We start from the raw sequence: 25,616 nt of genomic DNA, 5'->3' as shown, positions 1-25,616 counted from the left end.
AGCAAACTGACTCCAGAATCTAGGTTCTAAGCCTAAACAAATTTAGAAAGCACAAAATTACATTAAAAATGACTACTATGAGGAGCTGGAATATATCTAACAACTAACTTGATGTTTAAGGAGCTTAAATATTCTCGTTCTTAGCAAAAAAGTCTTTGGAGGCCAACACTGACAATGGAAAGCAGATAAAATAGACCATTAGTCTTTCTCTGTAAAATGATTCTCATTTTGCTGGAAAAACTCAAGGACTTTCAACTGACAATAAGTATTTTATAGTTACTAAAAAATAAAGGACACATGACTTGAAAATCTGGAGAACACTAACATGTCTTATTGACTTCTAAGTGGAAAATGGATCTAGTTGCTTTTACCTCTTTAATCCAATGGCGATATTCATTAACACCAAAAGTTTTTTTCATCCAGAGACCATAAATATAGCCTGAAATTCCCTTCAATACCCATTCATCAGACCTAAGCAAAAAGTCAAATAATAATATATCATTTTATATATTTTTAATATAAATAAAATATAATAAATTTTATTATTTTAATAATAAAAATTCTTCAGATATTTTTGGCCAAAGGCCAAAGAGGGTAACAGAACAAGCATTAGCATGTACTTCTCTGCCTTCTTAAAGAAAATGAAAGTTATCAAACCATTTGGTTTTCCCACTTCCTCTGACTGAATTCTGCCTATCCATTCATTGTACCTTCTTCACATCTGGCATCAACTTAATTATAAGACCACTTTATACTCTTGGTTCAAGGTACCTATGTTTGTGCTTTGCTCTGGCAGTACTGCTTCCCTTATACCCAAGTCTGCCCATACTGTCTGCCTCTAAGGGAAGAGGTGCACATAGCCAGGACCATACTGCTCAATTCTTTCTCTTTTTTTTTTGATTGATTGATTGATTGATTGATTGATGGCTGCGTTGGGTCTTCATTGCTGTGCGCGGGCTTTCTCTAGTTGCAGTGACCGAGGGCTACTCTTCATCGCGGTGCCCGGGCTTCTCACTGTGGTGGCTTCTCTTGCTGCAGAGCACGGGCTCTAGGCACGCAGGCTTCAGCAGTTGTGGCTTGCGGGCTCTAGAGCACAGGCTCAGAAGTTGTTGCGCACGGGCTCAGCTTCTCCGCGGCATGTGGGATCTTCCCAGACCAGGGCTCAAACCCGGGTCCCCTGCATTGGCAGGCGGATCCTTAACCACTGTGCCACCAGGGAAGCCCCAATACTGCTCAATTCTTAAAAGTCCACATTCTTTTATTACCAATCCCATGCATAATTATCAGTGAGATTCTAAGACCTCAAGTTTAATTACTTATTTTTTAGTTTCTTAAGTGGAAAGGCAATGACACCTTTCATTCATTTATTTATTCGTATGTTTATCCATTCATTCATTCGTTCATTAAAACATTTTGTCTATCATGTTCCAGATACTATCCTTTAATGAAACTATGTCTTAGGAAAATTACAAATCAAGAGGCCTTACCCTCCACCCTTTCCCCTCCAGAAAGAAAGAAAAAGACACCAAGACTTACATACTATATATTATAATCATAAGTTATAATCTTAAGGGAATTTTGTCTATTTCTTCAAATTCATCTCAAGTTTAAAAAAGAAAATAAAAAGTGTTGTATTTCTCACATCTTTCAAGTAAATTAGCACAAATCTAGGAACTAACAGGAAAATCCCTATAGTATCATCACTATTGTAGAGGACCATTATTTTACCTTAAGTATTACCAATTGCACTGAATACTGACATCAGAATTCTAACTATAGTTCTCTGTACACTGAAGTCCTTGTATCTACAGTATTTATTTAGTTCTTTAAGAACTGATGTTATCAAAATTCTTACCTTATTCTTATTGCATATTACAAAATTAACTCTATTGATATACTGAGGACACAGCCAAAAATTTAGGATGAAATTTATACTTATTACTTTTCTTTAAATATATATAATAGTGTCTGTTAATTATCTGCAGTTAGGACAAAGTTCAACTTACACTGCAGGAAAAGAAAATAAAAATAAACTTTCCTGATTTTTCTCAGTAGTTGTAAACTTTGAAATTACTCACCAAGACATTCTGGATATGAAACATCCAAAAAACTGCTGGGCCAAGGACTGGGCTAAACACCTTCTAGTCAAAGGTGTCTCATCTATAATCATGGCACTGTGTAACAGATTTGTGCTGGAATTTAAAAGAAGAGACAGCTCATTATAACCAAGAAATAAATAATTATTCAATCAAAATAAAATAATCACACTTTTAAAATAACAGAATTTAATTAATACATAAAAGAGAAAAACCAGAATACTGTCCCCAACAGCTTTTACAATTTTAGTTGAAATTCATAATCTTAATAACTTTTGTTTAAAGCAAGGACTGTAATGTTTTCCACTGATTTCCATGAAAAATATAAATACCATTTTAGGAGGGTAGGGGGTTGCAGCATCAATCAGAAACTGGTATGTTAAGCAGAGACTGATCTTTTTATGAAGGGCTCTTCTAATTTCAAAAATCTTTTCCTAATAATACTTTAATGTTTTGTGCTATATTATTTACTTTCAAATGCACTGACCCATCAGATTGTCTAAACAACTCGGAAGAATGCAAGAACACTATTATTATATCCATTTTACAGAAGAGAAAATAGACCCCCCCCAAAAAATGACTGACCCTGAGACATATAACTTCTAAATTTGGCACTTTTCAAGGAATGAAAGAAGGGAGGGAGGTAAAGAGGGTAAAAGAAAAAAGAAATAAAACTTTCTTTTTTTTTTTTTTGCATACAAATTTCTGATGATATCAGTAAATTTTTAAATAGTGCTAGGACAAAAACCTCACTAGATACCCATATAGTAACTTGTTATCATTTTTGTTTTTAATGCATAAGCCAAAAAGAGACTAAACACATATGTAAAAAATTAGTATCAGTTAATTCTGGATAAAGTACTATGAATCTTTTGGGTTATTTTGAAATGTTCTTCTTTATGCTTTTCTACATTTTTCAATTTTGAAAACTGGATTTTCTACAAAGCCAACCATAACTAAATTGAAGGGAAAAGGTTCAAACTGCATCTTAAAATTGATCACAGGGGCTTCCCTGGTGATGCAGTGGTTAAGGATCTGTCTGCCAATGCAGGGGACCCAGGTTCGAGCCCTGGTCTGGGAAGATCCTACATGTCACGGAGCAACTAAGCCCGTGTGCCACAACTACTGAGCCTACGCTCTAGAGCCCACGAGCCACAACTACTGAAGCCCATGCACCTAGAGCCCGTGCTCTGCAACAAGAGAAGCCACCGCAACGAGAAGCCTGCACACCACAACGAAGAGTAGCCTCCGCTCACCACAACTAGAGAAAGCCCGCACACAGCAACAAAGACCCAATGCAACCAAAAATAAATAAATTAAATAAATAATTTTAAAAATTGATCACAAAATAAATAACCTATCTTCACATCATTAACCTAATTTAGGCCTTCTGAATTTGGATACAAACCTAAAAATGCTCATGGAAGCATAAGCAGCCACTTCAACATAAGCCTCATCGATGAATACAGTCTTAAAACAAGAATATGGGTATCGACATGTAAGAATTTCTTCATAAAACTCAAAAACTTCATGAAGATACGACGTGGTATGTTTAAGCAATGGAAGAAGCTGAGGTAAACAAAAATGAGTAACCTAAAAATAAAAAGCAGGGAAGAAGATCATTAAATAAAAGAGTTAACTGAAATCTTAAATTTCCTAAATATCTCAGTTATAAATGAAGCTGCATATAAATCCCTGCCCCCCACCTTTTTTTTTTTTAACAAATCCGTGGCACTGAGAGAAAATACTGGTATGAAATTAGTGACTATTTACTATGTTTACAAAATATTCATTACACTTAAGACTTAAATTCATGATGGATTATAAGTCTGAAATGCTTAGATCCAATGAAAATAATAACTTTGGTTCCAAATTAAAGTTTCTTTTGCATATGCATACAAAACAATCTAAATTTCCAAGGCTTATTGTAAACCTGCCTTTGATTCATAAATATCTAACCTAGTGAATACTGCACATCATAGTACTATCTTAAATAATTAACAGTCATTATACTATCTTCAGTACATATAAAAAACAATATGAAAACTGCAGGGAAGCTTACTGGTAGTGAGGAGATAAGAAATATCAGCAACAGAAATAATTACATCTTACATTACATCCCACTTTGGACACAGACACTCAAATATCACATACTGTCTCACTGTCTCTTATTATGATTCTGTGCCAAATGAACAACATCAATAACGACATATCAGTCTGACTAGAATGACTCAGCAAGGTTTCATGAAGACTACATTTATGCTAAACTTTATGAATTGAACAAAAGTTTCATAGGTAAGGAGAGGAGGAAAAGAGGACATCCCAAACAGTCAAAGATGGGAAAAAATATGGTTTGGTCAGAAAAAAATCTAAGTAAACTATATTGAATATAACAACCATAAATAGAAAACTAATGAGGAAAAAGCTAGAAAGGAATATTAGGGTCAAATTCTAGAAGCTCTTGAAAGCCATGCTAAAGAAATTTGATTACTGCAGGATACGGAGGCAAGGAAAGTTTTTAATATACAATAAAAAACTATTCTTCTGACAACATTATAAAAGAACAGATTTGAGACTACCATAAGTGAACGGTGAGCATTTATTTAACATTAGTGGTCAGGGCCCAAACTGCATGTCATTATATATTTCAGATAAAGAAACCTTTTCTCTCTAGTGATAGTTCTAACAGTTGAAAGAAGAATTAAGAAAAACTTAGTATTTAATTAATATTCTTCTGATTAGGCATGAAAGAGTGGGAGGGAAAGAAGCAAGAAGCTATGATTTACCTCATGCATATATGGATCTACAAGTATTTCAAAAGGTCCAATGGCCAAGGAGATATTCGACGCAGCTGTTGGAATGGTAAGCATGTAATGGAAGGTTTTCTTCCTCATATCATGGGTATACACTGTCTCCACCAAATCTCCATTGGAAACAGCCACCATTGCAGCATCCACTGTAAATTCTAATTTCCATGTACATAATTCAGAGTATGAATCAACACATGGGAACCAAAATCTAGAAAAAAGATCAACAGTGCAGAAAACATGTTGAAAGTATAACCTACATTGTTTCTGCCACATATAAGTTATTTTAACATTTACAGAATATGCACAAGAAGAAATTTTAGCTATTTGCCCACTGATGTTTTTTACTGAGCAACCTGAAAGAATGTGATTAAAGATAAAGTTCTGTCTCCAAATATTATTGGCAATATTGATAAAATATATCATGTAGTACCTCCAGTTTAAACCCTGAAAAGAGGTAAGCAATTCTTAGTTTCCAATTTTTTAATTAAAAATAATTTTTACTTGTATATTCACAGTCAGTTTTTATGTAGCATTCATTTTTGGAAACTAAAAATGCTTACAAGAAAGTTTTTAAAAGTACAATATTCAGAATCTATTCCATAACGTCAGGAAACTGCTTTTCTGGAGTATGTGATGCATTGCATAAATTCAAACAGTGCTGGTAAAGCCAGACATAAAATTTCTATTCAATGTTCTCTTCAGATCAGGTTTTACTATGTGCCAGGGTCTGTACTTGCTACTGAAACACAGAGAAACATAAGACATCATCCCTGGCTTGGAGGAGTTAATAATCTGAGGAGACTACACATAACATAATATTTCAATAACATGTTTAACTGCAGAGCTATGAGAATGAACTACAATTACATGCAACAATAAAGGTACATCTCACTACCACAATGTTACACAAGAAAGGCAGATATAAAGAGCATAAGGCATATGCTTCCATTTACTAAAGTTCAAAGATAGGTGTAATCAATCTACAGTATTTTAGATATCAGGATGGTGGTTGCCCTAGGGCAGGAGGCTATCAGGTGGGCAAGAGTGAATGGAAGTGGGTAGAAGGGGTACTCTGCGATGCTGGTAATGTTAATGTTCTTTTTCTTGATGTGAGTGTGAATTACACGAGTTTGTTCACTTGTGAAAATGTATTGAGCTTTCTATTTACAATTTGTGTAATTTTCTGTATGTTTTACTTCAATACAAAAGTTTAAAAAATGAAAGAATTGAGACAACTTTAGAACAGTAGACTTGAAAAGGAAAGGAGGGAAGACAGGATTGAAGAGGAACACGATTCAGAAGAGGTTCAAGTAGTTGGGGATCAAGCTCATACTTCTCATTTTACACTAAATACATGTATTGCATATTCATAGAAAAAAATGCAATTGAAAAAATGAAATCAACTGAAATACGTAAGAATTAGTAATCTACCTTGTGGAATTTTGATACCCACAAGAGAAAACATGAGCACCTCTCTCTGCCATACTTCCCTCTACACTGGGTACCACAAAATGAAGACCTCCTTTTGGCTGATCCAAAGAAAAATTGATGTGTATCTTTAGCACCTTTAATTCTGCAACAAATAAATACATACATACATTGATATATAAAAATATAATTAGGTAACAGCAGTCGATATAATAAGGGCAAAGACTTGCACTGAACATAAAGTGGGAATCAAAGGCTGAACTTTACATAAAAGATCACACTACTTAACCTAGTTTAGGCTTTTACCATCTCTTTGCCTATAAGGAACTCAACAGTCTGCTTCCACTGGTGTTCTTACCTCCACTCAATTCTAGTCACTGCTACTTGTGTTCTCCCAAAATACTGGTCAGACCATATCCCCCTCTCAACATTTCTGACAATGCTATACTGCCTAAAGAAAATAGTTTAAAACTACCACATAGCTAAGGGCTTCCAGATCCAATTCAAAACTTACTTTTCAAGTTTGTTCTCTTAGTACATTCTCACACAGATTGTTAACCCTACTTGTGACTTTAAGGAGTAGGGAGTGGGGTAGGAGGGAAGGACTACCCAAAAATTTACATTATGCAGCATTATTTACTGTGTTTGATTTCTAAGTAATAAATACGTGTTGCTTCCGTAAGATTAAAGAAAGATGTTCCTTTTAATTTCCCTCAAAACATTACAACCATATGGACTTTCTCCAACCCGTGAACATGTAGTGATGACCTTCCACGCCTGCACCCTAAACTAGGCAACCCCCCTGCAAGGTAAACCCCTCCCCCCACCATATACACATACAAACTATCCAAAAAGAGCAAAAACAAAACAAAGTCTTTTACTTCCTTATCTTGATTAATTTTATAAAGCAAAATAAAGGTAGGCAGAAGGTTATGTATGATAATTATAATGGCTGTAACTTTATACAAGGAAATAAAGAAGATTCAGAAATAATAAGACAAAGTAAAAGTATGCAGAGTGGGTGTTAGCAGCCCTACATTCTAGCCTTGGCTCTACTACTAATTAGTGACATCCAGCAGGTCACTTACTCTCTTTAAACCTCAGATTAATCTTCCGTAAAAGGAAAGAACTGAATCAGATGACTTTTTAGGATCCTTCCTTTTATAAAATGCTATAATTCTAAACTGAGTTAATACTGTGTGGGTTCTCAAATCTTGACAAATTGTTCCAACCATCTAATTTTTGTTTTATAACTTTCGCTTTAAAAGCAACAGTGAAATGAGTTGCTTTTTGTCATAGCCCTTGATTGCTATTTTCCTGTTAGCCAATTATCTTTTTTTTTTTTTTTTTCAATTATCTTTAAGGAAAAAAAGAGCTTCCAACTCCTGTATATTTCAACTGATTAATTTATAATTTAGGAACCATTAGTTTTCATGAAAAGTTTCTAGTCACTGAATCCAACATGATTTTACTGTATACTCAACATGTTCTTGGTATTTTACCATCAACGTGTTTCCATAACTCTGATGGAACCTTAATGCAAAGTTCTCCATTTCCTGCATCAGGATCCACAGCACTAACCGCAGCTGCGTAAGCATTGGAAAAATAATTGAGATTTCTCCTGAGGAAAAAAAAAAAAAGAGAAAGCCAGCTTTAACAATAAGCCATATATTTCACCAAGCATTTTCTTAAATACTTGGCACCATTTGTTTGTAACCATTATATCATCTTACATAACTCACAGGAATGCTCTTTAGCCAAGTAACTGTTGCTCTATTTCCCAAGACTAAAACTATTAAACTATAAATGCAGGCTTCCCTGGTGGCGCAGTGGTTGAGAGTCCGCCTGCCAATGCAGGGGACACAGGTTCGTGCCCCGGTCCGGGAAGATCCCACATGCCGCGGAGCGGCTGGGCCCATGAGCCATGGCTGCTGAGCCTGCGCGCCCAGAGCCTGTGCTCTGCAACGGGAGAGGCCACAACAGTGAGATGCCCGCATACTGCAAAAAAAGAAAAGAAAAACCAAAAAAAAAACTATAAATGCAATGGCATATATAGTCTACTCACCAATGCTATGTGATTATTATGACTATCACATACTTCATTAATTTTAGAATGCCAAAGCCACTACACTTTCCTAATACAAATGTAAAGAATATACATAGAATTGAAAAAATAATTATTCTTTATCAATCTGGCAAAAATTTGAATGGATTCAACAAGCTTTATAATCTGACAGAAATTAAGGTGTTTAAAACAAATCAGAATGGGAATTAATTCCTCAAAATTTAATACTGCTCCCCTCCACTCCCCAGTACATGACAATGTAACCTTAATGAAGGAGAGGAACTTTCGGATGGTTCACTGTTATATCCCCTAAATACCAGGGGACACTCAAAAAATATTTGTTCAACAGGTACTTGGCCTTATTTCCTAGTGAATGAAAACAATACACAGAAACCTTATGAAAATATGAAAATACTGTTCTCATCTGATTTTCTAATTTTATTCCATAAAAATAACTCATATATATATATATATATATGTATATACATACACACACATATCGCATTTCCTCACTGAAATCAGTTAAAGTAATATGGAAGAAGTGGAAGAAAGAAAAAAGACAAGGAATGGCAAGAGTGAGAAAACAAGATTAGACACAATACTGTGAGCCATATTCTTGTTGTGCACCTTTATGTCTATCATCTTGCCATTAGATAACTCCATAAAGTCAAGTCAGTGATATTTCACTAGCTTAATAAATTTTTAACCTAGTTAAAAGACAAGTTTCATATACTCTACAGAGTAATTATAGGGAAAATAAAAGAGGAAAAGCCATGAAAGAAAACATTAAACTTACACACTCTCAATATGATGGAGGCCATTCCTCCCCCATCTCCAACTCTCTCCTAACTAGTAAGGATGTAATACTATGACTTTTAACAACTACAAAACACAAGGTTCTAAAAGTAGTTAAGCAGACTTCTCAATAATTTTAACACTTTCTTTCTCTTAAATATGTAAAATAAAGGTATTAAAAACTCCAGGACCACAATAAAAAAACAAATGACTGTTTTTTCACATACCATCTTTTTTTTTTTTTAATTATCATACAGTAAAAGTAACTTTTTTCCTTTGGTATATAATTCTATAAATTTTTACATGTGCAACCATCACCACAATCAGGATATAGAACAGCTCTGCCATCCACAAAAGCCCCTTGTGCAATGCCCTGTGTCAAATAGATGGAATCATACAGAATGCAACCTTTTGAGGCTGGCTTATCTCACTCAGTATGTCTTTGAAATTCATCTAAGGTGTTACATGTATCTATTGTTTGTCCCTTTTTATAATGAATAGTATTACATTGAATAGACTGTACCACAGATTGTTTATTCATTCGTCCACTGAAAGACATCTGGGTTGCTTCCAGCTTTTGGCTATCAGGAATAAAGCTGCTACAAATAACTGTGTAACAGTTTTTATGTGAATTTAATGTTCATTTCTGTAGTACAAACACCCAAGAGTGGGACTGCTGAGTCATATGGTAAACATAAGTTTAGCTTTATAAGAATCTGCTAAACTGTTTTCCAGAATAGCTATACCATTCTGCATTCTCATCAGCAATATATGAACATGCCAGTTGCTCTGCATCCTTACCAGTACTTAGTTAACATACTATCTAATTTAAAAAACTACTTTGTACATTTATAGGTTGCAATTTCTTTTCAGTAAGATTTCAAAAACATGAAATCTGAAAGGTAGCTGAAGAACTTGTAATATCCCCCAGTTATCTGTGAAATTCAAAAATAAAAAAATCTTTGTTACACAAAAGGCCAAATTTAAACATTACATATTAAAACCACTCATTTTTTTTTAATGGAAAATTATTCTCAGTCTCCTTATTTCCTGAGAAAAGGTAAAGTGGTCCAAATAAAATGGTGAGTCATTATAAATGGAATCTATTGGAAAGTCAGTTATGAGGAACAATCTTCTCGTGGCTTGGATTTCAGTGTTTCCTTTCATAATATGAATCAAAAATGTTTCCTTTCATAATAACCTAATAAAAGCCAAAAATTACAAGACAAGATTATAAGTGTTTTCAATTTTCAGAATAATAATGATTGCAAAATATTAATATGCCCCTGCCCTATAACCACCACCCATTCTTCCTTAAGGAAACAAAGCTTAAAGATGAGTAATGTTGTAGGGGATACTTAAAAACTAGTAAATTAAGGTAATCAAAAGAATTTTCTCCAAGAACCTATTATAAACATCTATATTAAATTAAAAGAATCTGTTAATTCTTTGTCAGATAAAGAACGTGTGCTTCTTAAAACTGTGTGTGCAGATTTTGCAAAACTTAAGATTTAATTATTTGTAAACTTTTTCTCCGTTTAAAAACATTTCATGGAAGCACAATATACGTCAGAAATATATATATACACTAAGTATACAGTTCGATGAATTTTCACAAAACCAAAGTAACCAGCATGCAGAGCAAGAACAGAACTTTACCAGCCTCCCAGAAGCCCTCTTGTAATCACTAACCTAGCCCTGCTTCCTACCACCAAGGGTAACCTATTATTCTGACATCTAATGAGATAGATTAACAACTTAATACACATTCTTTTGTGTCTGACTTGCTTTATTCAACATTAAGTTTGTGAAATCCATCCATATCATTGCATCTAGCTGTTGGTCATTCATTCTCATTACTTTTAGAATTCCAACAGTGTAAGAATATACCACAATCTACCATTCTACCATTGATGGGTTTTCAGGTAATTTACAGTTTTGACTATTACAAATGCTGCTGTGAGCAGTTCTGCACTTTTTTCTTGGTGAACATATTGGATATACATGTAGGAGTGAGACCACCAATCATAGACTATGTATACATTCGATCTCAATTTACATTTCTATTAGCTGTGTTTGAGAGTTCTGCTCTATATCCTTGTCACACTCAGTTTTTTCTTCTGTCTTATAATTCACATACAGAATAAAATAAATAAATAAATAAGTAAAAGCCAACAGAAAAATCCATTTTCCAGAAATGGAACCAATATCAAAATTAATAAAAATGACTTTTCAAAAATAATTGAAACAACATTTGATAATGATGCCATGAAATAAGGTTGCTTAGAGAAAACTCTACCTTAACAAGTTTTTCTATGAAAAAGCCTATGGTATTTCACTGATAACAAGCTCAAACTTGAATCAATTACTTTAAAGTAGCTATTTTTGAAAAGCTAATGAATTTCAAGCCACTAGAAACAATGAGTATAGATAAGAACAAAATGGCTTTACTGCTATGCATGTGTGATTACAAGTCCAAATAAGAAGAACCCTATCTAGTTCTAGGGTTACCACATTTAAGAAAACACAATGCCAAACCAGAGAGTATTCAGAGCAGGGCAAAGAGAATGGTTAACAAATTTGGAAAGAGTTTTAAATGAGGAATGGTTGAAAGTATTGAGATACTACAGACTGGAAAAGAGAAAACTTACAGGAAAACAATTTTTAACTAGCATAAGTTTGTGAACATTATAGTAAAACAGACTGTGGCTCGATGTAATAAAGAACTTCCTAGCATTCAGAAATGAAAGGGGTGCTTTAAAATATAATAAACTCTCCTGAGCTGGACATATTCAAGCAGAAGGTAGAATAATATAGGAAAAATTCCTGCTGAAGTTTTGACTAAACAAACCCCAAAGTTCTTCCAATTATGACAACTCAATTCCAAGCAATACTACTAAAACAACTGCCAGTGAGGCACAGTGGGCTGAGTTAAAATATAAAACTAGTATCCATATTACTTAACCATAATCAAAAAAGGAATCAACCACTTCTACCATATGATATCAGTAAAATAACATTTAAAATCCCTTTGTAGACGTCTGTATTAAAATAAAGGACCTAGAAAATCTTTTTCTAAAAAAGCAATTTAAAAAATCAATTCTAATCACTCTAAAAATTGCTCCAATCACTCAGTTACTTCATTTATATCTTAAGTTAGCTTCATTTCTACTGTCACTCCTTAATGGAAATGAAGACAGGAGACAGGAATTAAACTGATTCTTGAAACTCAGGAAAGTGGAGACTTTTCAAGTAAAATAAAAAAGGTCTTCTCAAAGCAGCAAAGCCTATCCAGGGAAGGAAAAGAAACAAGGAGGAAAGAGATGTCAGCCACTGTAGGCTACTCATGCACAGAAACAGTCTCTCTGGTAAAATCTACATTTACTTTATTCTAAGAAGAGAGAAATGTAGCAAAAAAAAAAAAAAAGAAAAAAGAAAAACAGAAAAACCACCAAAGAGACATAGCTTCTATGGAGGCAAACTATACCTACAATATGTAAGATTCAAACAGAAAATATATTTAGAGAAACTTCAAGTGTTTAAATTATTTTCCTGGCAGACAATAAGCTAGAGAGAGAGATAGAGAGACAGAGACAGAGACACGGAGAGAAAGAGAAGCCTTATAGATGTTACATAACCAACAGGTATTTTATTTGCTAGTACAGGTAATTTAACAACTCAGCTAATGTTTACTTGGATCAAATAGGTAGAAATGCCTCTTAGTCTCTTATCTAAATGTTTCCCTTCCTTACATTCCCCCTGCAGTTTAAAGGTGCTGAATCTCAACCAAGGTAAGCACACTCTTGCCATTAAAAATAGGAGGGCCTGGCACCTTAAGTTTAAAACAAATAAGGAGAAAATGTGATGAAGTAGCATATTACTTCTTTGAATGTTAGGACATTCTTGTACATATTCAAGACCAAATTTAACCACTGAGTTTTAAGTTTAACTATCAAATCAAATCTGCTACATTTAATTTGTTTCAGCTTTAGCAGAAATTTTACTGCTTCATTAGAGAAAGAAAGTTATTTTAGAAACAAGAAAAGTAACAGAAGTATCTAGGGACATGCTAAAGACCTTAACTATCTGCCTTTGCCAAAGTTCTCTTTAAAAATAAATAACATCAAAAAATAAATAAATAAATAAATAACATCATTCACACGAGATAGCTTTCATATCTAACTGCTAAGCAGTATTTCTTCTGAATAACTGGTAGGTTTCTGTCTTTTGCCTTACAAATCTTATAAACAATAGTGTTTCCCTCTTTCGTATGGCAACCAGAAATATCAAAACCAAATCTACAGTTTTCCTCTAGTAACTTAACAGTGTGGTACCCACCATCCTATACTTTTTTACCCTTTGTGCTAATTTCATTAGCTACTTTAAAAAACTGTTGTCTAATAAAATTCTAAAACCACTCTCAAATCCTCTTTTGAACAAGTCAGAGAATAAACAAACACCGGTAAAAATAACTGTCATCTCTCTTAAAAAGTAATCGGGATTCTAGAGCCAGGCAGAAAATACTAAGTGACCATGGCTAAGAGAGCTCTGGTGCTACCTGAAAAGTTTAAATATATTCTATTGTTCCCAATTTCCTAACCTAACCTTCGACACTATTCTCCTTTATGACTTCCTTTTCTTTCTTTATAATACTAAAAGTGATGAGGTATCTTCCCTATCACTAGAGAAAAGTTTTAGGGGATATCATCACCTCAAAATTAACATAGCAAAGCTTGCTTTCTCAACAGATTTGAAGTCCACTGTTGCTGTCATTGCACTGTCACAGATCATCTTCTTTGAGACCTGAGCGGCAACAACTAGTAAAGCAGCTGTGCAAACACTGTTTTGTGACTGGCAGATGGAGAAGCTTCTTACCCTGTCATCAATGCAGAGTTCTAGGCTCGACAGGGTGGCTATTTTGGCCTCCGGCAAGGTAATGGCTCCCCTACCTGCTCTTTTACACATGACTTTTCCATCCATTAGTGGTACATACTTACTGCTCCAAAGGCAAATGATTGCTTTTTTCTGGGGGAAAGAGGATGCAGATGATTTTGTAATAAGTCTTTTCATGTCAGTCCCACAAGTGTGGCTGTAAAAGCATGTAATTTCAACCACTCACCTTCATAGAATGGGAAGTCACATGAGCAATTCAGAGACTCCCTGAATTTTCCCAACACCGTTTTCTCTTCTGAGTTTCAAAGATTTTAAACCAATGATTATTGGGATGATAAATAAGTCTATTGATAAGTGTCCTTTCTCAACCCTCCCAATCTCTTAAAGCAGTGGTTCCTGCTCAAGCTTTACCTTTTATCAGAATCACCTGGCAGGCTAGTTGAAACACAAATTGCAAGACCCTATCCCCAGTTTCTGAACCAGTAGGTGTGGGGTACTGCTTGGAAATCTGCATTTCTAACAAGTTCCCAGGTGATGTTGATGCTGCTTGTCTAGGTGTTACACTTTGAGAACTGCTGCCATAATCAAATATTATACATACAGACTAGTTAAAATATCACCTTGACTAAACAGAGTTTACAGTTTGGGGCATTCTAACTCAAAATACTAAGAATCACAGAAATGATATAATGCAATGCTATCAAAACGGAAAAAACAAGTGCCTCCAAATGTAGTTGACAGTATTTAAATCAGTACAAATCTTCCCAGGGCACAATCAAGTGAAATGCTAAAAAGAGCCATAAAAGAATAATAAGTAATCCTATTTTCCTAAGGAAATAATTCAAAGTAAAAGAAAAAAAAAAAGATCTAGAAAATAATCATGTAATCCACAGTATACTGAATAAATGGAATATTACCTGACCATAAAAACAACAAAAAAACGCAGCCTATCATATTATACGTGGAAAGGTGAAAACAAAGTATTTAAATGAAAAATGCAGAACATAAAGCTGATCACAAAGATATAAGTTTACTGATAAAAATCAGAAGTAGCCTCAACAGATGCAATATTTAAGGTGAAGGAATGAGATATTTCAGACTATTTTTATATGATATTCGAAAGCTGTCAAATATTTTATAGAATATTTTAAAGTAGTTTCTGATCTACAGATTACAGTATCATCTAATTCACTGAAGACTACATTAATATCTATGAAACTAATATTTTTTTAAAACTTTAAAAGTAGAAAAACGGCTAAGAAAATGTATTTAAAGTTCTCTGATAGTACTTCTTTAAAACTGCAGTCTGAAGAAAGGAAACTTAATAACTTACTATGTTGGCCAGAGATAGTAAAATTTTTTGAACCAAATGTGTGTAGTGGTAGAAGCAAGAGAAATTATAATTAGAAAAAATAAATTGGGAACCAAAATCTAATAATAATCTAAGAAAAATCTGTTGAAAAAAATTAATCCAATCAATGAAAAAAAAAACCTGTTAGAAACATCGACTTTTAAAGTATGTAACTTACTGTTTTGATTCATTGTGACAAACTTCCAAGGTTGGATCATTATAAATAAAAGCTGCTTCTAAATCATTGATCCTTACTCGGTATATTCTACACTGTTTGCTGTTCAACTTGATTCTATTTAAGTTTGCAACTGTGGGAAATATAGTCAGTTCCACAAATCCCTGTAAAGATAAAGAATAATAATTTCATTAAAATGAACACAGGTATGTTTTAGAACATATTTCTTTGATTTCTACTACTTATACACATACTACAATCCAGAGACAGAATCCCAAATAGCTACACACATACAATCTCTCCAAGGATCCTCACTTCAAGTATGGCTGTCCTAGTGACTGAATGGGTCTGAATTATGTTACTTTATCATCCTGGTGGTTCACATTCACTATCAGTGAAAAGTAGACCATCTGCTAGAAAAGAAAATAAAAGGACTACACACAAATATAAGAATTTATAGACAGACTGGAATCCAAACAGAGAGGAAGGGGAAAAAAAAAAAACAACAGAGCAAAAAGAGAATCAAAACCACTTCAGTGAGTAAAAGAACAAGGCCCCTCAAAATAGGGTAAAAAACCATACCACCAAAGCTAACAAGTATGAGTCTCTGCTCATGGGAGGTAAATCAGGATGTGAGGTGGCAAGAGTTACAAGAAACATTTAGGCAAGTAGGGAAAAATCTACTGCCACCTCCAAGAGCAGCAGACACTTCAAAGCGCTGCATGATTTCCTACCAAGCAGTTCCAAGGCCATATACAGTTCTACCACCTTAGCTGTGTGGCGAGCCATCTATCTGAAGCAGGTACATAAGACATGAGAGACAGCTATATATACCGACTGTCCACCACCCTTTTGCATTGAATCAAATGGGAAAGATGGACCATTGAAACAATGAATGTATGTCCAGTGAGTTTAATATTCTGGGTTGGAAACATAAAATATGGAGGACATGAAATAGTAACATTTCAGGGGCTGCAACAGGAATATCTAAGATGAAATTCAGGGAATAACCATACAGAAGTAGATTATAACAACTGCAATGGCTACTATTTAATGAGCCCTACTATATGCCAGACATTACACTACTTTCATATGTTCTAATCCCATTAACAACTTTAAGAGACAAGTACTACTTTATACTTTTTACAGATTAAGAGTTAAGAAAATCGTACCAAAAAAAAAGAAAATCATACCATTAATAAGTGGAGAACTGAGATTCAAACCCACATCTAAATGATCCCAACTGATTCCCATTATGCCATAATGTCTCTCAGTACAATGCTTTTAAATAACATGCAAGAACGTAAGAATATTTTTTAGAGAACATTCAGCCCAACTGCTCAAAAGCCTATTGATTCTACAGCCCTTTTTCCCCCAATTCCCAAATAAGAGAGTCATACATCCTTAAATTAGACCATCTGGACAGATTTATGCGGAAGCAAATAAGAACAGAAAAAAGCAGAAGCAAAAATACTGCTGATGAAGTCTCTGGGTTGAAAGGTGTTAAACTGTGAGCAACTGTATGAAGATCCAAATTCCCTTAATTAGCATACCAGCAATCCAATGCCCAATCTACATAAATGAGCTAGGATCAGCGGAAAGACAGCAAGGAGAACCAAGATAATGTCAAAAGTGAACTAGAAAAGATTATGTAAAGTGCTGTCATGAAGTGGTTACAGGAGTGAGACATAAGAATAGGCTTTTGCTTTCTAAACTAAGTTTAACAATCATAAAACAGTGAACGGAGTATACTTCATGAAGATAGGGAAAGCCCAGTCTCCTTGAATCATCAGGTCTCTGACATCACCTACAGCCCTAACCTACACCTGCCTGCAACATACAGACCCACTGACTGGCCTCCAATCCCTGTCAACCTTGGCTACTAGCATAACTGCAAGCCACCAGGTCACCTAACCTCTCACTTACTCTCTCTTCTTGCTCCTGCTCTCTCCCCACCACCTGACAGCGGACCATCCTCCTCGAGTCCCTACCCCATTTGAAGTAACTCCCCTGTGCTATTCAGCCCTTTCAAAAACTCCTCTACCTGTCAGCCTTAGATGAAACATCTCTTGAATCCCCTTTAAAAAGAAGCTACTTATTCTTTCACTCACTATAAATTAGAAGAAGGGAAAACAGGAAACCTCCTACTTTCCACTATTTCTAGATCATTTATAGGCTTTTATACAGCATATGCTATAAGAGCAAGGGCAGAATAGTGCCACTGTCTTCTTGAGGTAGACTGCCCGCATTCACGTCCAGCTCCACTACTCAGTAAGTACATGATCTTGAGCTAAGTTACTCTAGCTCTCTGTACCTCAGTTTCCTCATCTGTAAAACAAGAATATTGACACTACCTACCTATTGATGTTATTATAATTGAGCAATTTAATACAAGGAATGCACTTAAAATCATACCTGGCATCAGTAAATGTTTTTATTATTGTCCTTTTCTACTTCTTTTCCTATGTGTTCAAGCCATACAGGTACACCATCCTCTGTTCCTTTCATTAATGTTGCCCAAATTCCCCAATACTCATTGAAGGTTCATTCTTTACCTTTCTAACCCATCTCAGCCATCACTCTACATGACATGAATGCAGATATAGCTGATCCATGCAGTATCACTGCTTCAAAGTTCCTTGATTTCAATTCCTACAATCTTCACTGCCATTCCAGGATAGCAATCAAGACCACACTCTGAAAGACACCTCATCACTGCTCAGGACTGCTCCGACGTTGACATTTTAAACTGGAACGTCCACAATGCCTGTACTTCTCTGCCAGTCCTCCTGTTCAACCACATGAAATTCTCCTGTCCCTTGGCCTCCTCCAGTTTCTCACTACAATCCTCCCTGGTATTTTTAGCGCTACATTCTTCCTCATCCACCCAAGATCCTTAACTTGAACCACTCAACTGCCAACTATCAATTCTCTTGCCCTTCTGCTGCACATACCTATCTTTCCCTCCTGTTTAGGAATGATCCTTCCACTACTGCACTAGAGGCCATCCTCTGTAGTATTCTCAGAAATCCTGCTCTATTAATTACTCTCTCCTATAATTACAATCTCTCCTCTTTATAGGACTTTTTTCCATGCCTACAAACATGTTCGACTCTCACTTATCTTTCTTTTAAAATCTTGACATTTATGTCACCTCAAATAAATTAATTTTTGCCCTTTTCCTGGGGTTACTATATCTTGGTTCTGAACTGACACTAATCCCTGGAGTCCCAAAACATTACAGTAGTCCACTAGTCAGACTGGAAGTCTTTGGGGTCTTTTTTGTTTGTTTGTTTGTTTTTGGCTGTGCAGTGCGGCTTGTGGGATCTTAGTTCCCCGACCAGGTACTGAACCCAGGCCCTTGGCAGTGAAAGAGTGAAGTCCTAACCACTGGACTGCCAGGGTATTCCCCAGACTGGCGGCCTTTGGAGGTCAAGTAATAAAGGGGTTCCCACGTCTAACGCAGAGTAGGGCTGGAGATTATCTCCCCAGTCCAGAACATACAGTATACATTTTAGTAATTGGCAAATCCCCATATTCATTCTCTGACCTCACTCTCTGAGTGAGGACTGCAGTGGAAGGACTAAGTGGACACCACTGGAACACCCATCCCCCTTCTCCAGGGTAGTAAATCAATGCAACTAGACATCTTTGGGGAATTGCAGAGATTAGTGCCACCACAGAGACTTGAATGATGCCTACTACGTCTTCATTTAACTCAATTATTTGGCGAGTGCAAAAGTCAAGTAGGTTTTCGAGAATGATAGTGATTTATCGCAAACTTGCCAATCACAACCATGTTTGCAGATGCAGTACTTTGACCGCAGCAAATCAGCACAGTTCTTGGTAGCTAATATTGCGACTAATTATCAGGCAATTTTTTTTCCCCCCAATTCCTATCAGAAAAAAAAAAAAATCAATCAGAAGCAGGTTGTCTTCCAGACGTCAGAAACCCCTCACTGTCATCTAGTAACTAATAACTATATCAACTCTCCTGCTCAGTCAAAACATAGCCCAAAAGTCCCCTGATAGCCCAGAGGACAGGATAGCCCAGAGAATTACACTGGTATGTTATATTGACAACATTATGCTATCTGGACCTGGTAAGAAAGGAAGAGTAAGTTCTCCAAATGCCTTAATAGAAAACACGTGGATAGCAGAGGCTGCGAGTTAAATCCCATGAAAGTTCAGGGGCCTGTCACATCAATAAAGCTTCTAAGGTTCCAGTGGTCTGAGGCACATAAAAATAAACCTTCTAAAGTGAAAGACAAGTTGCTTCACTTTGCACTGCCCACCAAGAGGGGGGAAAAAAGGAGGCACAAAAATTGGTAGGCTTCTTTGGATTCTGAAAGCAATATACACATTTAGGCATACTACTTACTAAGCAACCTATAAGGCTATCAGCTTTGAGAGGGGTCCAGAGCAAGGAAGGGTTCTGCAGTAGGTCCAGGCTGTGGTTCAAGCTGCCCTGCCACTTGGGCATTATGACTCAGCATATCCAACGGTATTGGGAACGTCCACAGCAGACAAAGATACTTTACTGACTCTGGCTTTCTTCAGCAGAATGACAGTACACCATCATTCCTGGGGTTTCAGAGGAAACCCAAGACTTCTTCTGCCAACAACTGTTTTCCATTTGCAAAGCAACTACTGGTTTGCTACAAGACCCTGCGGTAGAGACTGCACACATGATCACGGGACTCCCCAAAATTTCATGTAATTTTTGTTACCTAAAATGGCCATTACGAACTCAGTATGTGCAGTAGCTTTCCATTTTTAAATGGAAACAACACCTCTGGACCAGGCCCAAGCAAGTTCACAGGCACAAAGAGCAAACAGCATGAGCAGGTGACTCAGAATCCAACGGGACTTGTTCCCATTGCATCTCCACCGCTCCCTCAATCCACACCCATGGCCTCATGGAGAGGTCCCCATGCTCACTTAAAAGAATAGGACAAAGCACAAGCCTGAATTATGAATAAGTCTGCACAGCATGCCAGCGCAGTTGAAAGTGGATGGTAGCTGCCATCAGAACCCACTGAAGTGTGGTCCTGAAAGACAACGGAAGAAAAGCCTACTGTGGGCAGAACGTTGAATACAACTGACTGTACACTGTTTATAGAAGTAGAGATGACCTGAAGTATACATCTACACTGATGCATGGCAACTGCTGGGTTGGCCAGCTGGTTAGGAATATGGAAAGAACAAGACAAGAAAACTGAAAATAAGAGGACGGTGGGAGAAGTAAATGTAAAAATGAATTTCTCAGAGTAGCTATAATATGAAAATATTTATGTCATCACATAAATGACCAACAGAGGCATCCTCAGAGACTGCAGAGGGAGCCCTCAAAAATCAACTGGCAAGATTATCTATCCAGTAGATGTCCAGACTCTTTCCCTAGCCACCCTGCTCAATATACAAAGTAGTCATTGGGTCAAGACTCCAAGGCTATGCATGAACCCAGCAACAAGGTCTTCCCCCAACGAAGCTTGATCTGGCTACCACCAGTGCTGAGTGCTCACCTCCCAACAGCAGAGGATCAAAATGAGCTTCTAATACGGGACCTTCCCAGGAAGGATCAGTTAGTCACTCAGTAGTAAAATGACTACATTAGACAGCTGGTATCATGGAGGGAGACAGTAATTTGTCCTTATATAAAAATAGACACATATTCTAGATTTTCCTTCCCTAACTATAATATACGTGCAAAAAGCCATACATGTCGACATGCTATCCCATACATGCCTCCATGTGTATAGAAAAGTGTGGCAGTGGGCTCGTACACACAAAATTTACTCGTTTTACCTTTTGTCCTATCATCCAGAGCAGCTGACACGATCAACTACTGAAGGCTCAGTTACAGCACCAATTGAGACCTCCAACAGGATGCCATCTTAAACTAGTGGACAATATATCAGGTCATCTCTTCATAGCCAAAATAGATCTGGGAACCAAGGGACAAAAGTTGGAGTGACTATGTTCACCATTCCTTCAAAAAGCCACTGAACAATTTTCGCTTCTTGTCTTCATGACCTCAGGGTCAGTGTGTTTGGAGGTCTTAGTAGCTAAGGGAGGAATGCATCCACCTGGGCACAGAGTCATGGTTCTATTAAACTGGAAGCTGAGACTTGACCACTTTGGGCTCCTCATGCCACTGAACTAACAGGCAGAGAAAGGGGTCACTGTACTGGCTGGAATGACTAGCAGCAGCTGAGATTCTACTACACAATAAAAGCAAGAATTCCATCTGCAATCCAGGGGATTCACTGGAATGCCTCTTAGGTCCACCTGACCAACAGCCCTAATCAATGGAAAACTGCAACAACTCAATGAAGTCAAAACAAGCAAGGATGTGGATCCTACAGGAATGAACGTCTAGGGCAGACCAAAAGAAATGCTGTCAAAAGGAAAGAGAAAAATGAATGGGTGGAGGAGTAAGGAAGCTGTGTATATCAACCCTGACCTTGACACCAGCTAAAGAAAGCAGAGGCTGTAGCAATTAATTTTCACATCCTTTCAACCACTTTTCTTCTACTGTCTTATATGAAAGATATTGGTGATAGCTAATATCTTAGATGGGAATAATGCTGAACTGCCATTTCTTCACACCAATAGATTAGTCCAGGGATCAGCAAACTTTTTCTTAAAGGGCCAGATAGTAAACAGACATAACGGGCCACACAGTTTCTGTCGCAGCTATTCCACTTTGCCATTGTAGCTTCAAAGCAACCATAGACAGTGTATAAATAAGTGGCTGTGGCTGTGATCAAATAAAACTTGACTCACAAAAACGGGAAGTTAGCTAATGCCAACGCCTACAATAGCTGATAGGGCTTCGTTAAGTTGGGAACACTTTCGTCATAACAAAAGACAAGAGAGGATGATCTGGGGCAAAAGGGGTAGACTGTTCTAGATATTCTCCTTTTGCCCCTCCTAATCTGCCCTCTCTGCTTTACTCTGCACCCCAGGAGTAGCATTAACTAGGCACTAGCCCTCTGGCTGCCTGTTGGGGTGATCAACTGGGAGGCACAAAGAGAAAACTGAAAGCTGAAAATCGAGCTCCGTATATTTATTCCCCCAGGATCCTCCCTGCCAGGCTGAAGGAGGCAGTAGCCCCACTCTTCTATCAAAGACCATAGCTCCTGTAAGCTAAGTCTTTCCTACAGGTACAGTAGGTTCTTGTAACCTCTCCCTTCCTTTGTTCTTTCAGGTTTAGAAGTGATAACTATTTGTCGTTGCTAACCTAGGGTGCTCCTCCAACTTTTGTTGGTTTCTCTTAACCCTAAGTAGTCCCTTCATTACTTCCCTCAATTAATCTGTAGAATGCGCCTTCTGGGACCCTAGCCCATAGGCCATCTAACCAATCTTTCCAATGGGAGACGTAAAAATCATCTACAACTCCTTTCTAGCATTCCTAGTTAAGAGTCATCTGCAATTCCTTTCTGCCTATCATTGTGCCAGGGGTAGAGGATGTGGAAAGGGGAACGTCTGATTAAAAATGGCTCAACCACTTGCTATCTTCATGCCCTTAAGAAATTTACTTATCCTCCATTCTTTCAGCTGCTTTACTTATAAAAATAAGGATGAAAATAGTATCCATTTTAAAAAAAAATAGCATCTACCTCATGGGGTTACTGTGAAGATTAACTGAGGTCATACACACAAAACCTTAGAAGATGGTCTTACATGTAGTATGTATATAATAAATGTTCACTATCAGTCAATCATGTCAACTCTATTTCTAGGCCATTTTACTAATGATACCTCCATTCAGGGATAAATCATTTCCACCCTAGATTATTACAGTAACCTTTTAACGAGACTCTTTAATCCTCATAACTTCCATACCCAATTCACACAACCCAACACACCTAAAGTATCCTTCCATGAAGTATAAGGCAAATAATCATATGTAAGGGATTTTGAAAGAGAAGTTCCTTAAATGAGGATACGGGACTTAATAAACCTTTAAGAATCCTTATAAATCTAAGATTCTGTGATTCTAATGAAAAGGTTACATTTTTAAACAGCTCATCTTAAGTAAACAAGTTTGAGAGGGAAGTTGATGTCCTCACTCAAAGAAAACCGGCTCTCACTGAGATTTTGATCTAGTTAATACAGATCTCCCTGAAAGAATAAATTATTTGGGTTATCAAGAACTTTTCCTAGAACAGATATATCAACAATCCATACATCTAAACTGGGGCGGGCGGGCAGTTTGCTAGGTTTTAAACACCTTATCTAGAGCTTCAGTGTAAAGCACTGCCACCTCAACAAGGTCAGCCGAGAATCAGAAAACACAAGTAGCCTCTTAACAGCCAAGTTAAAAAGTCAGTGCACGTACCAACCTTAACTTTTTTCATAGAAAAAAATCTCGCTGTGGACTTATTCTTCTTTCATACACGATTCTAAAATGTTTGGTAATACGGACTTTCATACTCCGCAACAGATTAAAAGAAATAAAACGTTAATCAGGAAACAGGAAAAAAAAGAAAAGAGAGAATTGAGGCGGCAGACAATACAGCACAGCCATGGCCCTTAGAGTCATATAGACTTTTGAGTTCTAATTATTACCTATTCTCGAAACACAGTTACCTGGACGGAAAAAGTTTCTAAGTACTGTAAAGGATGGACTGTTATTGCTTATAACCGCTGAGGATATACTTACCACAACAGATTTTCTCTGGAAGTTTATGTTGTTGATGCAGACGACCTGATGAGTTGTACATTAAAGAATAAAGAAAATATTTCAGTTATTAAATAATGCATAACTCTATCCAAGTACAAACAAGAACTGTGTTCTAGGCAGCTCAGAATCACACTTATCTTTCATGCTAAAACCCTACAAATTAGGGTAACTTGCTCATTTTAAATTTAGCAACAGCCACGAAAATAAATTTCTTTGGGCAAAAATGCAACTTAGTACTTTAAGAAAAAGGTTTATTAACCTGCAAGCAGCAGTAGATCTGCTGAATTACACTGTCATTCAAACCATTTTCGCCCTACAAACACCATTCCCATCACCGTGAGTGGCTCCCAGTTTCCCACTAGGCCTCCCAGGCCCACGAAATCAGTTTCAAGCAATCACAAAATATAATTAATGAAAACCAAACGTAAAAGAAAGGGAGATGAAAAAATACTTATAATTTATAAGGCCTTGGGCTTTCAAAGCCCTTGTCTCCTTTCTTCCTGTTCATTCTGGCGGGCTCTAAACCAGTCGGCGGCATGAAGGGACCCCGCGGAGCTCGGCTTCCCGGCTTCCCGGGGGGCGGCGGGGCATTACCGGTCTCCGGCACCTGACACTCCCCGCTCCCCCGCGCACCCAACAGTCACACCCCGCGGCCGAGGCTCCCTCGGCACCCACTCCCGGCCCTGCCCGATCTGCCGCCGCCAACGCCTCCAACTCGCTCCCGCGATTCGGCTCCGTCAGCTGTCTCCGCCGAGCTTCTGTCACGGAGATGCTCCTCACACCAAGCTCCGACGGCTCCAGGCAGCCGACATCTTGCCGGTCACCTCTGACCTGCGACGTCAGCGGAAGTGGGACAGCCGTGAGGGCAGGAGTCGGAAGTTACGTGTCAGTGGGCGGGGCTTGCCCGAGTGCCGGAGTTTTTGTTTTCGTGTATTCGTATACGGACGGTGGGTGAGCACTGTTAAAATTTCGGAAAGCGGCCAGAGATATTTTGTGGGTGAGGCGAACACAGCGAGAAGGAAAGAAGGAAACACTAAATTTTAGAGGACTAAAGATTTAGCGCAAACATATTGAACAGTATGGGGAAAAGGTTTTCGAAGAGCCAGGGGCTGGCGACTAGGAACCCGGGAAATAGGAAACTAGGAGAGGTGTGCCTCTGGTCCGCTGTGTGAAAAGACACCATAAATTCACTGGAGCTCAGTGATTTAGGCTGTAAAATACGTGATTAGACCTCAAGGAGTCTAAATCGAATTCCGGAGTCCTCACTAGGCAGTGCTGCCTCAGTGTTTATTGAGAAAAACATAAAATTAG

The 25,616-nt window shown here is 37.2% G+C and overlaps 1 protein-coding gene across 13 annotated transcripts in view; it reads right to left on the bottom strand.

Annotated features, from left to right (window-relative positions):
- The window catches only part of TAF2 (TATA-box binding protein associated factor 2), an 81,204-nt gene extending 56,093 nt beyond the window's left edge, over window positions 1–25,111 (bottom strand). For 2 of the 13 annotated variants that reach the window (XM_089898781.1, XM_089898784.1), the window contains exons 1-9: window positions 24,761–25,106; window positions 24,285–24,339; window positions 15,617–15,777; window positions 7,837–7,955; window positions 6,338–6,479; window positions 4,883–5,114; window positions 3,505–3,689; window positions 2,079–2,192; window positions 372–471 (exon numbers count right to left, since the gene is read on the bottom strand). In XM_089898781.1, coding sequence (XP_089754907.1) covers window positions 372–471; window positions 2,079–2,192; window positions 3,505–3,689; window positions 4,883–5,114; window positions 6,338–6,479; window positions 7,837–7,955; window positions 15,617–15,777; window positions 24,285–24,339; window positions 24,761–24,843 — 1,191 coding nt within the window. In that variant the 5' untranslated portion in view covers window positions 24,844–25,106. Of the gene's footprint in view, window positions 1–371; window positions 472–2,078; window positions 2,193–3,504; window positions 3,690–4,882; window positions 5,115–6,337; window positions 6,480–7,756; window positions 7,956–15,616; window positions 15,778–21,421; window positions 21,561–24,284 lie in introns of those variants that run through there. The other 11 variants (XM_089898785.1, XM_022555570.2, XM_089898780.1 and 8 more) reach the window with 10 other exon arrangements.
- Between the last annotated feature and the right edge of the window lie 505 nt (window positions 25,112–25,616).

The sequence above is a fragment of the Delphinapterus leucas genome, chromosome 17 (assembly GCF_059928025.1).
Source record: "Delphinapterus leucas isolate spDelLeu-1000000601 "Yukka" chromosome 17, BTC_Dleu_Yukka2, whole genome shotgun sequence".
Lineage (NCBI taxonomy): Eukaryota > Metazoa > Chordata > Mammalia > Artiodactyla > Monodontidae > Delphinapterus > Delphinapterus leucas.
The sequence above is the reverse complement of the archived record's forward strand: the minus strand, read 5'-3'. Positions and strand labels throughout refer to the sequence as shown.